Here is a 15,402-nt window from a genome sequence, read left to right on the forward strand (position 1 = left end):
AAATCAGAACTTTGCTGCAATATCAATTCCACAGGAATTCTCCAGAGTAAAAACTCTTCCAGCTCCTTACTTTGGGCTGATATGTAGCTGACTGACTTTATGGTCAGCCCTTCTGACAGAGCTTTTAAATGTCTGGTTTCAGTGTTGTTTTCCTTTTTAATGTATTATGCACTTTAGGAGGTCAAGGCTGCCCTTTGAGAGAGACTGGATGTAATGTGAACCTCTTAAGTGTGTATTGTATTAACTACAAATTTGGTGTTTCTTGGTCACAATGAACTTGTTGGGTAATATTTTCTTGAACTGCACAGGATACCTCCTGAACCTTTAGTGTGTGTAAACAAGAGCTAAAAAAAAATGGGGGGGGGGGGGCTGAATTCTCTGCAAAACTCATTCTTACAAAAAAAACTGTTAGGGTGCTGGTTTATTATCTTTCTTCTATAGGGTCCAATGGATTTATCTGAGAAGTAGTTTCTGATGTTCCAACTGGAAAAGGCAGGACATTGGACCATCATGTTGTCTGGTAGTTTCAGAATGCAGTTTGTGGTGATATATTCCATAATGCAGCTAAATGTAGTATACTAGCATTTCATACTTAACTGTAGTGATTTGCCATAGCTAATTCTACCTCAACTGCAGTTGAGATAGTTGGTGTCCTAAAATCAGTAGTTCACCTTTGACCCTCTAGAATCGATGTTGTTAAACCTCAATTCGAAGAAGCCCAGCCAACATGGCCATGATGAAGCCCAGCCCATCTGAAGGACCAAAATTTTGGCACCCCCCACCTTAAATCAGCATCTGGAGACATTAAAGGACTGGATGAAAGCTAGTAAACTGAGGTTCAATCCAGATGAAATGGACTATTAAAGGTTAGTTTGTCTGCCCATCTAGGTGGTGATCAATATGCTTTGGAGGGAGTTACACAGCCACTTAAGAATCAAGTCTGCACCCTAAGATCACATTTATTCCAACAGCCTTATTTACCAGGGACAGTCTTGATCAATCCCTCCATTGTGTCAATTTTTCAGCTACTTTTAAAATGTCCCAGTTCTTCCCACCCTTATCCCATTTCCCCCCTTTGCCCTCAGTTAGCTTCAATTGCTGCAAACTGAGCTCAGAAAAACAAAAGTAGTTCATACTCAATTATAAGTAGTTTATACTGGGGAAAGGGCAGGAGAGCAGGGGGTGGAATCTTGCCCTTCCCTGAAGGCTCAGGCAAAAGCAGACTGTTGCAACTTCTCCTGGCTTATGTGTGTTTCCTCATTAATAACTTTTGACATTTTGCCCAGGCTCTGGTTATGCTTGGCCACATTTGTCACAGTTTTCATCTGTGAAACATTGGAGAAAGCCAATGCAATTCTAGGCTGCATCAATACGAATATAGTGTCTAGATCAGGGGTAGTGATGGTATCACTCCATTCTGCTTTGGTCAGCCCTCACCTGAAATATTGTGTCCAGTTCTGTACATCAGAATTCAAGGAAGATATGGACAAGCTGGAGCATGCACAGAGGAGGGGGATGAAAAGGGTGAAAGGTCTGGAACCATGCCTTATGAGGAGTGTCTTAGGGAGCTTGATATGTTTAGCCTGGAGAAGAGAAGTTTAAGGGGTGATGTGATAGCCATGTTTAAATAATTGAAAAGATGTATGTCATATTGAGGATGGAGCAGGCTTATTTTCTGCAGCTCCAGAGACCAGGCTCTAGAGCAATGGATTCAAGCTACATGAAAAGAGATTCTATCTAAACATTATGAAGAACTTCCTGATAGTAAGAGCTGTTCAACAAGAAAAAGTCAGCACTCACCTTAATTACAATATTCCAAAAACCAAGCAATGGAATAGCATTCACAGAACACAAAAAACTATGAAAATTATTTGCAAAGCAGCCAATTGTACTTATAAAACTATATTATGTACAAACTTGTAATACAGTTTTGTATTGTACAGTTGGCTGTTTTGCAAGTAATACCCAGAGTTCTTTGCATTCTGCTGTTCCATTGCTCTGCTATTGTGTTCTGCTATTCCGTTGCTCTGTTTTTGGGATACAGTAAAAGCTGATGGACAGTGTGGAGAGTGGTGGATTCTTCTTTTTTGGAGGTTTTTAAGCAGAGGCTAGATGGCCATCTATCAGGAGTGGGTTTTTTTTTATGGTGTCTTCCTGCATGACAGGGGGTGGACAGATTGGCCTTTGTGGTCTCTTCCAACTCTATGATTCTATTATTAGGTTACCTAAAGGCTCACCTTACACTTTCCTTAGACAGCTTTTTCTTTATGCAATATAAAGTGAGGTGTGATGAATGGCTGCTATGGAGGAGACCTGTCAGTGGTGGCACCAATGACAGCTGGAAACTCAGATATGATCAAGGAAGTGCTTCTGATTGGTTTTGTATCAGAATGTGAGAGGCGCTATCCAAAGTCCTGAACAGTAAATTCTTTTATTAACAGGCAGTATAAACAGATACTAAGCACATTTTGTAGTATCTTTAAAACTCAGAATAAAACCACTCCACTTGTATCAGTGCCGCTAATCATCACTAGCAGGTTTCCCAGTTATGAAACACCATCTTCAAAGAAGCAGATCTTTTTTAATTTGGGGTAGCCTAAATAATTAAAACTTCTTTGCAGTTTGTTAATGTATTGCCTAAGAAAACCCTATGAAATTCATGGGGTCACTATGTATTGACAAGTGACTTGAAGGCATGCACAAACTCACATATACTTTTTTAACCGGTTGGAGGTGGCTAGCAAGGCAAGCTTGTTTGCTGTTCCCCTTTCCCTGTGCTTTGTCATTTGTGCATCTTCAGTAATGTATTCTGGAGACACTTGCTGTATGTCCTGCCTACAGATGCGAACTCTGACACACACAGTTATAGAAGGATCATCTAGAGTAGAATCCTATTCTTTCCCAGCTCAACCTTTAACGCATTGTTTCTGCAACTTGACACTGAGTATCAGTATTTATCTAGGCTCCCTTCACTATCCTCCTAATGCCAATTCTGCTTAAAAACCTTCCAGCTAGTCAGAGGATGAGGAAGAATGTGAGCTGGGAAGACATAAAAAGACTTTATGAAAAGGAACTTCACTGTCAGATGCTTTGTTAATAGAGGTATGCCTATGTATATTATCCCAATTCCTTAAACCAAGCATGTGGTTTTTTTCCTTCCTTATACCATGCAATAATGGTTGATGCTTCATGTATCCTGCTTAATGACATCTACAGGGAATGCCCCTAGAAAAGGTGCTAAATCTTGGAATATTTCTTTATTTTTTTAATTAAAATATTTACATCCTTGCCCTAAAATCTTAATATTCAGAGTCGTGCATAATAAAATCAATTTTAAGCAAAACATAATAACAAAAAAAGACTAAAATATGTATTAAACCATTTATCAATTAAAACCATGCAATTAAAAACCAGTTAAAACAATTTAAATTAATGCTAAGTGTAGCACATGTGCAAATTGGTTAAAATCAACTAGCAAAATCACCAGGGCCCATCTGTGACATCATAAGGGATCCTCTCTGGTTTGGATGCTGATATCTCAGGGTTTGGATTAGTCTGAATTTAGAAACACAAACAAATGCAGTGGGGCAGGGTCCAATTTTTGCCCCTGTGATGGGTTATACCTGCCCCCATCCCAGGCTCTGCCCCACCCAGCAAGATGAACAGGAGTGCTCAGACCCTTTTACTGTCCTGCTTTGGCAGGGTCTGTCCAGATTACTTCTCTATTGCCACATTATTCAACTGTTTTTAAGTCTGATTTTCTCCCACTTTCCCCCTTTCCTTCAGTAGCTGCCAGATGAATTCAAAATGCAAATGTAGTTTGTACTCATCTGCCTCAATGGAGAGTAAAGGAGGTGGGATCTTACCCTTCCCAGTAGGATTAGGCAAAAGCAAATTGTTGCAACCTCTCCATGTGTGTGTTTCTTATTAATAACTTTTGCCTGAAGTTGCCTTTTTGCACCTTAGAAAAGGAGTCTAGAAAAGGCAGGTCATCTCTCTTTTTCTTGTTGTGTGAGGGCCACAAAGACTGCCTTGGAAGGGGGATAGCATACCCTTGCTTTGCCTACCCCTGATCTATGTGGATCTATGCTAACCTGAACCTGAAAAATATTTGGAAGGTCACTGTTTCTGACTTCTTTCAGTTTGTTTGTGTGTGTTTGTGTACATACGCACATTTTTCTTCAGTCATATGAAGAAATTCTTATGAGGAAAAAATGAAGGAGCTGAGCATTTTCAGCTTGGTGAAGAGAAGACGAAGGGGTGACATGATAACACTCTTTAAATACCTCAAGGTCTGTCACAAAGAGGAGAGTTGCTGGCTTGTTGCCTTAGAGGACTGGCCCAGGTGTAATGGCTGACCCTGTTTAGCTTCCAAGAATTAGACAGAATCTGGTGCTTCAGAGTTTTTAGGCCTCCATTAATTTGCTGTAGGACTCATTTGTTTGTCCTTTTGAATGTTCACAGTATCTGATGACATCTCCTGCAGTAACACATTTCAAATAAGTAAAGTTATACAGAGAAAACAGTATTCTCTGCTCAAAAGGTAAATTTCTATGCAGAAAATGCTGTTTTCTATGCAGAAACACAGGCAAATTTTGCATACAAATTGTGAAGATTCTTGTCAGTCTAGGATGCTTCTCACCAGTGTAGATACATCCTCTATCTCATGTCTCCCTTTCTCATATATATCCAGCTGACCAACTAACTCCTCACTGACTGGGTCTAACTAATCTCTGTTGCTGACTCTAACTCTCACCACATCTCTTCCTTGTATTCCAAACTATCCAGCTGTTATGCATCCCAGCATCCTATTTAAACACTCTGCCAATCACCATTCACTCCTAACATCCCATACTATTACTCAATCCCAACAGATTACTTACCTTATTACATTTACTGTGCATTACAGACATAACCACAATTTACCTTAATTTCACTAATAAACACAGCAAAATATTTTACATTACTTGAGAAGATCACATGAGCCATGAAAAGTCATTACAAATCCAGGCTCTAAGCTCCACCGAGCCATTAGACTTGCTGGTTGAGTTTGGGCTCACTGGTTGACTATCCTGAACTTACTTCACAAGATTATTGTGATGATAACATTGGGGAAGAAAAGAGCCAGAGTATGCAATCTTCAGCAGCAAAAGTGGAATATACACAGAACAAGCAAAGTGATGTTATGACAGGACTCTTTTCCATTCTAACATCTAACAAAATATGTGCTTTCCCCCCCCATTTCAGAGTTCTTGGAGGAATTCCCTGGAGATGGCAGAGAATGTGTTAACTGTGGGGCTATGTCCACACCACTCTGGAGGAAAGATGGCACAGGGCACTACCTGTGCAATGCCTGTGGTCTCTATCACAAAATGAATGGCATTAACCGGCCACTCATCAAGCCACAGAAAAGACTGGTAAGCCTTGCCAACCTTGAACTGGTTTTTGTTCTGTTTGGGAATATAACTCCCCCTTTTAGAAAAATAAATAAATCTTCAGTATTACTTGATTCAATGGCAGCTGGTAACTCCTAAACTTTAAAAGAACTGTCCAAGGTGCTGGAACACTATACCCCCAAATATATTCAACCCCTTGGGTAGATTCTTTAAGCTCAGACTAAAACTTGGAGCAGCTTCACTGCCCCACTGATATGAAAGCCACCAGCCACACTTGGAGCTTTTTGTCCTGCTACAGTGGTCTCTCTTCTGTTTATGTATGCCAGTTTCTGCACTTCATGTTGCCATGATGGTGAACAGACAAGCTGATTTCCACAGAACCCTTGCTTTTTTTTTTTTTTTTTCCCTTTCTGGAAAGGCTAAATGGAACCTCCAGGACCAGACATTATGTATCTTTGAACACCAGTTGCTGGAAGATTGAAACAACAGGGCTGTTGCCTTCCTGTTCTGCCATTTATTATTTATTGGACTTGTATCCCGCCTTTCTCCCAAAATGGGGTTCAAAGTGCCAAGGAAAGCCTCTGGACGTCCAAGAAGCATTTGGCAAGATAGCCACTTCCCATGCTAGCCAAGCTCTGGGCAGGTCATTGTTGATGAATACAATGCAACACAATCTGTATTTTTTCCCCGGCAAAATATTTGCAGAAAAATATATTTGTAAATATTTGCAAAATATTACTTCACAGTATTTGCAGTATGTTACAAAACATAATTTGCATGTGGGCTTCAGACTTTAATGCTGGCAGTCACCAGTCTTGTTATGAGTCTTACAAACTGCCTTTTTGTCATTTAATTTCAAAGACATCCATTAGAAGGACTTTAAAATCTCGTGAATGTTGTGGAGTCAAAGGCTTTCATGGCCGGCATCCATAATTTTTTGTGGGGTTTTCGGGCTATGTGGTCATGGTCTAGAAGAGTTTCTTCCTGATGTTTCACCAGCATCTGTGGATGGCATCTTCAGAGAATGAAGAGAATCTGAAGAGCCAGCCACAGATGCTGGTGAAACATCAGGAAGAAACTGTTCTAGAACAGGGCCACATAGCCTGAAAACCCCACAAAAAACTTGTCAATGTTGTTGTCATCTATTCCTCACATCACCCACACTTACAAACACACTGGCATTTTTGCCCCTGTGTTTTTAGGTTTTGAAATTATTGAGCTTTGGGCTTGTGAAAACAAGCTCATGATTAAGATGGACCCCCACCCCCACAAATTCAGTGTGTAGAACTCTGATATCACAAGCTAGGAGGCAGTTTGTCCATGTTTGACATTTAACAGCATCATACTACATCAAATTTATAGTGTGTGTCTGTTGCTCTCTGCTATTATTCATCAAGTGTTCAAGTATAGCATCCCCCCCCCTTCAGTTGTTTGGAGAAGAGATCATATACCTCTGGCAGCAAAAATGTTGATTTGGCCTTGGGATTCCAAAAGCATTTCCCATGAACTCTGTCTGGCTTGTTTGTGGAAATATAAATCCAAACTACCAGAGTCTTAGCTCAGAACTTGGGGCTTCATTTCCCCCCTTAAACCAGCATGCTGCAATTCTTTTTAAAGTATCTCATTAGTTGTGCCACATTAGTAAAGCATTAGTAATGTGTTACTTCTAAATTAATTTTTAATGTTTTTTAAAACTTTAAAAATAGACAAATAACCACAAGTCCAACCAAAATGTACAACCAACTCCAAACATGTTTTGGAAGTATTGTAATAAATTTTACTCGTCATGCCACAATAATTATGTTACCTGCTATGCCATTATTTTGTAAAGGGAATATCATTATGCCATCGATAGCATAAAACCTATCATATTACAGATAGTATAATTACACATTATGTCACAGCCTTCCCTTGGGTTGTGTAGTGTTCGTGAATTGCAAATTAGACATGATGTTGGCATGTGTGGGTGTGTGGAACATTTTTATTCAAAACACACAGGAAAGAGGCTCAGCTAAAGCAGAGAACTGTAACAAGATGAACCTAGTTGCAGTTTCCCATGGGCTCAAGTGATGTGATTCTTTTCCACCTGGTTTTTATTCTAATAAAATTAAAAATGGAAAAGTGCCCTTGTTGGGTAGAAAGAGGAAGAGAGAGTATTCAATTGCAACAGCAAAATGCATGTAGGTGAAGAGATTAGAGCCTTCTTCCTGCACTTCTCTGCTCAGTGTTTTTCCTTCTAGCTATGTGCACTTTCACACTACAATTATAGTGCTATGATTCCATTTTAATTGTCATAATTGCATCCTATGGAATCCTAGGATTTATAGTTTGATGAGGCACTAGTGCTCTCTGGCCAAGAATTCTAAATATTCCTCAATAAACAGCAAATCCCAGGATTACACAGGATGGCACCAAGACAATTGTATATATACCCTCCAACATTTCATACATAAAACCACCACACATGTGATGCCAAGCAGCATCAGAGTGTGGTCAAGATGGCAAAAGCTATTAATGAGGAAAAACACATAAAGTAAGAGAGGCTTCAGTTTGCTTTTGCCTGAGCCTAGGATGCGGAGGCCTAGTGGTTAAGATGCCAATTCTGACAATCGGAAGATTGGAAGGTTGACATTTTGAGGCCTGAGTGCTGCATGATGGGAGATGAGCTCCCATCACTAGTCCCAGCTTCTGCCAACCTAGCAGTTCAAAAGCATGCAAAATGGAAGTAGATAAATAAGTACCACTTCAGTGGGAAGGTAACAGCATTTGGTGCAGTCATGCTGGCCACATGACCACCAGAGTAGTCCTCAGACAACGCTGGCTCTTCAGCTTAGTAATGGAGATGAGCACCGCTCCCTATAGTCAAGGGACTACCTTTACCTACTGAGAAGGGCAAGATTCCATCCTCTCCTTTCCTCTCCCTGCCCTTAATTAACTGAGTGCAAACTACTTTTGCACTTTGAATTCAGTTTCAGCAACTGAAATAAGCTGAGGGTGAAGGGGAAAAGTAGGAAGGAGAGAAAGTGGGGAATTTTAAAACTAGCTGAAAAAGTGGGATGGCAGAGGATTAATTGGAGCTGCCCCAGCTAAATCAGGACACTTGCAGGGTATGCAACTATTAGATTCCAGTTTGACAGTTTGCTTTTGCTTGAGCTTACTGGGAGGGGAAAATGTCCACCTATTCCTCTCCTCTCCCTACCTAACTGAATGCAAACTACTTTTGTGCTTCAGACTCAGTTTGCAACAACAGAGGTAAGCTGAGGACAAAGGGGGTGGGAAAGAGAGGAGTAGAGAGAATCTAGGACATTTTTAAAGCCACTGAAAAAGTAGAATGGCATAGGATTAATTTGGACTCTCCTTGCCAAACCAAGAAAGCTGGAGGGCATGTGAGTGGCATCTTGACTTGGATAGGCATGCCATTTGGGTTGAACATGTCATTTGATGCTCTGTCTCAGGCAACAAAATGTCTTGGCCCTACAGGGAATGGTTTTTCATGTTAGGAGTATAAAAACAGGGGAAAAGAATCCTGTGTTACTTGAGCCAGAGGGAGACTGCAACTTGCTTCATCTTGTTACAGTTCTTGGGCTTCTCAGATGAACCTCTGTGTGAAACATTCTGCATATTTTGAATAAATGGGTTTCAAAGTCTGCTTATCAGCAGCATTTGGCTCCCAAATATAGTCTGCTATGGGCTTCCGTCCTGTTTTGTATAAACAAACACTGCAGGGTGCAGTGTTGGGAGTCAACAACTACTTGGCCAAGGTCAAAACTCTTCATATGCTGCTGAGAATAGGAAGGGTTAGAAATTCACTTTCGCTTAAGAAGACTGTTAAAACTTCACAGCAATGTGAGCTGCCTCCAAGCTTCTGGATAGCCAAAACAGACTTGCATCTCTCAGTATACTGTCTGTTGGAGGGAAGGAATGTTTAGACTGAATTCTTCTCTAAAGAGAAGCCTTCTTCTTGTGACCCAGGAAGTATGTATTGTTCAGATGTTGCATGTTTTATTAATTTACCAGGTAGACTTAAACTACACTCTCTAAACCTCAGAGGCAGGCAAAGGCAAGCCCCATCTGAACAAATCTTGCCAAGAATATCCTATGATAGGGTCACCATAGGCCAGCAATGACTTGAAGGCATATAACAACAACAACCAACGAGAGATCTTGTAGCACCTTTGAGACTAACAAGAAAAGAAATTGGCAGCATGAGCTTTCGTAGACTACCGTCTAATTCCTCAGATGCATTACAACAAAGAGAAGGGAAACCAAAATAGTGAAGGGTCTGAAAACCATGCCTTATCAGAAGAGACTTGGGGAGCTGGGTATGTTTAGCCTGGTGAAGAAAAAGTTAAGAGGTGATATGATAGCCCTGTTTAAATATTTGAAGGGATGTCATACTGGAGAATGGAGCAAGCTTGTTTTCTGCTGCTCCAAAGAACAGGACCCAGAAGAATGGATGCAAGCTACAGGAAAAGAGATTCCACCTCAACATAAGGAGGAACTTCCTGACAGTAAGAGCTTTTCAACAGTCAAATGCACTCCCTTGGAGAGTGATGGTGTCTCCTTCTTTGGAGGTCTTTAAACAGAGGCTCAATGGTCATCTGTTAGAGGTTTTTGATTGAGAGTTTCTGCATGGCAGGGGGTGGACTGAATGGCCCTTGTGATCTCTTCCAACTCTATGATTCTGTGATTCTGTGAAGACTTAGGCAAGGAACAGGAACTATGTAGAAAACATGTAGCCCTCAAGAAGTTGCTGGACTCGCCTAACTGCCTGGTCTCTTTATAGGACATTGGAGCATGGAATCTGTTCCAGTTTTAGGTTGAACATGTAAGAAATTATTGAAGTTGTTGGATGCTGTCTCTCAAATAAATTGAGAAGCTTGGATGGTTGTTTTTTTAAAAAGTTCAGACTAAGAGCATGTCTACATGGGCCAAATAAAACAGTTTCCCCCACACTGTTGCTGCCACCTGCCAAAGCCCCAGTGCAATGCAGACTGTCTTCACACCTCACTGTGTGGGGCAGCTTCAGAGCCAGAAAATTCCAGGAGCATCCTGGAGTACTCTAGCAAGTGCAGACCTTCCCTAACACCCTGAGTGGATTCACCACGCCAGTGAAATGGGAACTAGCTGCTGCTTCTGATTCCTTTTATCTCTCACCATTGCCAAAGGTAGAAGCAATTAGAGTCACTTTTAATTAATTTCTTGTTCCATCAATGAAGATGAAACTATCTTACATTAACATGGTTACTTAATGAGGTTTAATTTCACTCCTTTACTGGTGTAACTATAACTACTTTGGTAGTGTGGTCTTGTGTTCAGTTGTGTGTGCAGACGCCATGGCAAGGTCCTCAAGTGAAATACACTTAAAGTGCCCTCTAGTCCACAGAAGCATATGCCCAAATAAATGGGCTCATATTTATTTATTTCATTTCATTTCATTTCTATGCTGCGTTTCTCCCAGGTGGGACCCAAGGCGGCTCACAGATAAAAACCTTTTTTAAGATATCATGTGCCACTTTACTAGTGTTTGAGGTCAAGTAGAAGAAAACCTTTTACCAAGAATCATGAACTACATGAGAGAAGAGAAGCCAGCTAAACCTAGAATGTAGGCACAGCTTCTATTTTAACAATTGTCTTTGCAATCAGAACATTAAATGTCTGCCCTTCCTTGTCACGCCATCCATCTTCCTGAAACTGCAGAGCCCGACTGTGATGTTCATGGAGCTTGGAGTTTTGATTCCTGCTCCCTTCACTTAATTCATCATTTGTGGTCCCAGGTTTTTAATAGTAAAGTAAACAGTTATGGAATTCTTCATCATACACGTAATGTCCTAGGCAGCTGGAAGATGGTTGTCAGAGGCAGATACTTTCTCTCTTTTAAGGCTGAGAAGGTATATTGAAGGACCTCAAGTAAGACCTGGTAGAAAGTAGAATCAACCAGTTCTGCAGATGCATTTGCTTCTTGGACTGTACCATTTCAGACTGCAAAGAAGGAGGAAGTAGTCAAAGTTATTTCCTATACTGTCTGTATAAAAGCAGTAGAATATTGAAGAGAATGTTTCACATCAGAACCTTTTCTCTGGCATTCTAGATTTACATGACTGAGGAATTCTTATTGATAACAAGAATACATTCAACCATTTGTGTGTCCTGCACCCGCATCTGTAGTCAGACTTCATGTGGTTCTACTAGTTCTGTGCCACAGTTATTGCTCTCCCCTTTAGGCTGAAAAGGAGCACTGAAGAGAGTTAAATTTCATCTAATTCTTAGTCTTTCTCATTTTATTTTAAATTTGTTACACCTTTAAGCCTCCTCATAGTCAGAATCCTCCGAGCAATATATAGCAGATAAAAAATGCAAAGAAAAATCCAGCCATTTTAAACCCCATAGTTTTTTTATGGGTATTTAATTTGGATATTTAACCAATTGTCTTAAAGCCACGAAACATATTTTAAGACAAAATCTCTGCTCCTGCAGGCTCCTGGAAATAGTTTTTTTTCTTTTCTAAAAGGTGGGCAAGGATGTTGAAGGGGCCCATGCCAAAAAGGCCATTGGGCCATATGTAGTCCAACCAACTTCAGCCATACATGGTCTAGATCGACTGACACAATGTTAGTTGTGTCACAATCTCCCTGTTTGGCTTGGAATAAAAGGAAGTCTTTATCTTCTTCTTCTTCTACTACTACTACTACTACTACTACTCTATTTCTTTATTTATATCTTCCCCCCATATTAGAACTCAGAGTGTCTTACACATGTTCCTTATAAAGTCCAACACAATAAGGAAAGCATTTGTATCTTGTTTGACTCCTGTTTGGCTCCTTGGCCATTAGCTTGCAGGGTTCCTGAGGGTTCTGTTTTGTCTTGCGTGTTATTTAACAACCATATAAAACTACTAGGAGAGGTCATCCAGAGTTTTGGGGTTCAGTGTCACCAGAATGCGGATGACACCCAGCTCTTATCTCCTTCCCATCTTAATCCAAGGAAGCTGTCTCTGTACTGAACTAATGTCTGCTGTCAATAATGCATTAGGTTAGGGCAAACAAATTGAAACTTAATCCAGACAAGACAGAGGTGCTCCTGGTCAGTCATAAGGCGGATCAGGGAATAGAGACTTTGCCTGTGCTGGATGGGGTTATACTGCCCTCGAAATCTCAGACTCGCAGCTTAGGTGTGCTCCTGGACTCAACTGTGAGTCTGGATGCCCAGGTTACAGCCTGGCAGGAGTGCATTTGCACAGTGAAAACTAATGCACCAGCTGTGTTTGTTCCTTGAGATGTCAGATTTGGTTATGGTGACACATGGCTTGATTACATCCCATTTGGACTACTGTAACATACTCTACATGGTGCTGCCTTTGGAAACTGTTTGGAAACTCCAGCAGGTCCAGAATGCTGGGGCCAGAATGCTGGCTGGAGCCAGTTATAGGGACCATATAACTCCCTTGTTGAAACAATTTCACTGGCTATCAGTTTGTTTCCAAGCACAATTCAAAGTGCTGGTTATGATCTATAAAGCCCTATATGGCTTAGATTGTTTGAAGAGCCATTTCTCCCCATATGAACCATCCAGAGCCACAAGATCTTCAGGAGAAGGCTTTCTCTTGGTCCCATCACCATCCCAGGCTCGCCTGGTGAGGACACCAGAGAGACCCTTCTCAATGGCCATTCCCATGCTTTGGAACTCCTTGGTACTAGGCTGGTTGCCTTTTGACAGAAAACTAATGTTCTTATTTAAGCAGGCTTTCCACATATAATTATACCAGGGTGGTGTTTATGGAGAATGATTGCTTTAGTTGTGTATTTTAACTTTTGTATATCTTTTATGTAATTTTTTAATCTTTTTATATTATTTTATTTGTTTTGAATTTTATTGTGATTTTTTTTGTCTGTGAGCTACCTTGGGTCCCTTCTGGAAGAAAGGTGGCATACAAATGAAGTAAATAAAATAAATAAATAAATATGCATTTGATTTGACTCTGACACAAGGTGACTCTATCCTGGGGTATTCTGATCCAAACTGATTTGGAGGTTTGGCATTGCCTTCTTCTGAAGCTGTGAGAGTGTGACTTGTCCAAAGTCACCCAGTGGGCTTCCATGGCTGAGCAGTGATTTGAATTCCACTCTCCACAGTCCCAATCCAGAATTCAAATGCTACATCGCACTGGCTCTCTTTATATAATGCAATATACTACAGGATATCAAAGCAGGATAAAGTAGTATTTTAAAACACTAATATTTAAAACAGTCATACTGATTTAAATAGAATAAAAGCATGTTGAGCAGACTGATTAATTCATCATCTGTAATTATAAAAATAAAAATGATTAAATAAAGTAATAAATAATCACATATTAATTAAGCTCCATTTCCATTTTCTTTATGCAGCTATAAATACACCTGATCCCAAGATCCTGTGTGACCCACACTCTTTTTTCTTGTTTTTCCAGTCTTCATCTAGACGTGCTGGTCTTTGCTGTACTAACTGTCATACAACCAATACTACACTCTGGAGAAGGAATGCAGAAGGGGAGCCAGTCTGCAATGCATGTGGATTATACATGAAACTACATGGGGTAAGGATCTAGTTTATAAACCCTAATTTAATTGGAGAAAGGGCAAGAGATACACACACACACACACACACACACACACACACACGCCTAAATCCAGTTGCTAGTCCCAGAGGGATAGATCCATTAAGGGTGCATCTACACTGGAGAATTAATGCAATTTGACACCACTTTAAGTGCTGTAGTGCCATCCTATGGAATCCGGAGATTTGTGTATAAGGTGTACAGTCTGCCCGTGAACTTGCAATCCGCGGACTTGAGCATCTGTGGATGGCAAGCCCACAGGGGAGGGGCAGCAGAGGAGGAGGGGGGAAGAGGACAAGAAAGAGCGGAGAAGAGGAGGAAGGAAAAGGAGGATGAGGAAGAGGAGGAAGAAAAGGAGAGCAAGCAACAGCAGAATGACAGAGAGGTAAGAGGAGGAGGAAAAGCAAAGAAGAGGAGGAGAGCCACAGGAATGGCAACAGGGGAAGAGGAGGAGGAGAGGAAGTGGAAGAGGAGAAGAAGAGGAGAAAGAAGAGATATGCCACCCACCGTAATGAGCGTGGCGAGGCTGTCATCGGGGGGGGGGGGAGTGCCATTGTCATTAATGGTGGCATGGCTGCATGGCCACACCACCGTTGAGTACTATGGGACTTGAGCATCCATGGATTTTTGTATTCACAGTGTGTGTGTGTGTGTGTGTGTGTGTGTGTGTGTGTGTGTGTGTGCGTCCAGAATACTGAGGGCCCACTGTATATGAAACATAAATGAATTCCTTGTTGAGACTTGGATCCCATATACAAGTTATCTAATTATGTATATGCAAATATTCCAAAATCTAAAATACTAATAATAATCTGAAATCCTAAACACTTCTGGTACCAAACATTTCAAATAAGGAATAAACCTGTATGGTAAAACTATTCCTTGTATATTTTTATTCCTTCCAGCTTTTGAAAACATGAACCACCATTCATCTGTCCCAACATCATTAAACAATCAGTGTTCTAGAGATATGACTTTTTGCCTATGCCTAGGTGTCCTTCTAATTCCTCCAAGTAGCAGGAAAACTAGGATTTTTTAAAAAATCTGTCAGAAGGTTCTCCAAATATTGTACCTCACACATCTACTAGCCAAGGACTGCCATTGAGAAAAAATGTTGTGATGTGAAGGACAAGGTCATTGTGTGTATTGCACAAACAGAGAACCATAAAAACAGAAGCGATGTGTATGCATTTAGTGTAGAAATGTAGGTCTAAATGGGTACAAATTATTATTGCCCTTTGTCATGGTCAAGGTACCAAGGCCTCTGGCAATGAAGAAAGAAAGCATCCAGACAAGAAAGAGGAAACCTAAAAATATCACCAAAGGCAAATCCTCAACAGGTAACACATTATTATGATTGCTGTTATTGTTGTTGTTGTTGTTGTTGTATTGTCAGTTTGTAATAAAAGA

The 15,402-nt window shown here is 40.6% G+C and overlaps 1 protein-coding gene across 1 annotated transcript in view; it reads left to right on the plus strand.

Moving 5' to 3' along the window:
* GATA5 (GATA binding protein 5) overlaps positions 1-15,402 on the plus strand; it is a 44,211-nt gene that overhangs the window by 25,953 nt on the left and 2,856 nt on the right. The window contains exons 3-5 of the mRNA XM_042463928.1: positions 5,248-5,417; positions 13,846-13,971; positions 15,245-15,332. Of these exons, the coding sequence (XP_042319862.1) occupies positions 5,248-5,417; positions 13,846-13,971; positions 15,245-15,332 (384 nt within the window). The remainder of the gene's footprint in view (positions 1-5,247; positions 5,418-13,845; positions 13,972-15,244; positions 15,333-15,402) is intronic.

Source organism: Sceloporus undulatus, chromosome 4, assembly GCF_019175285.1.
Source record: "Sceloporus undulatus isolate JIND9_A2432 ecotype Alabama chromosome 4, SceUnd_v1.1, whole genome shotgun sequence".
In the NCBI taxonomy this organism is placed as follows: domain Eukaryota; kingdom Metazoa; phylum Chordata; class Lepidosauria; order Squamata; family Phrynosomatidae; genus Sceloporus; species Sceloporus undulatus.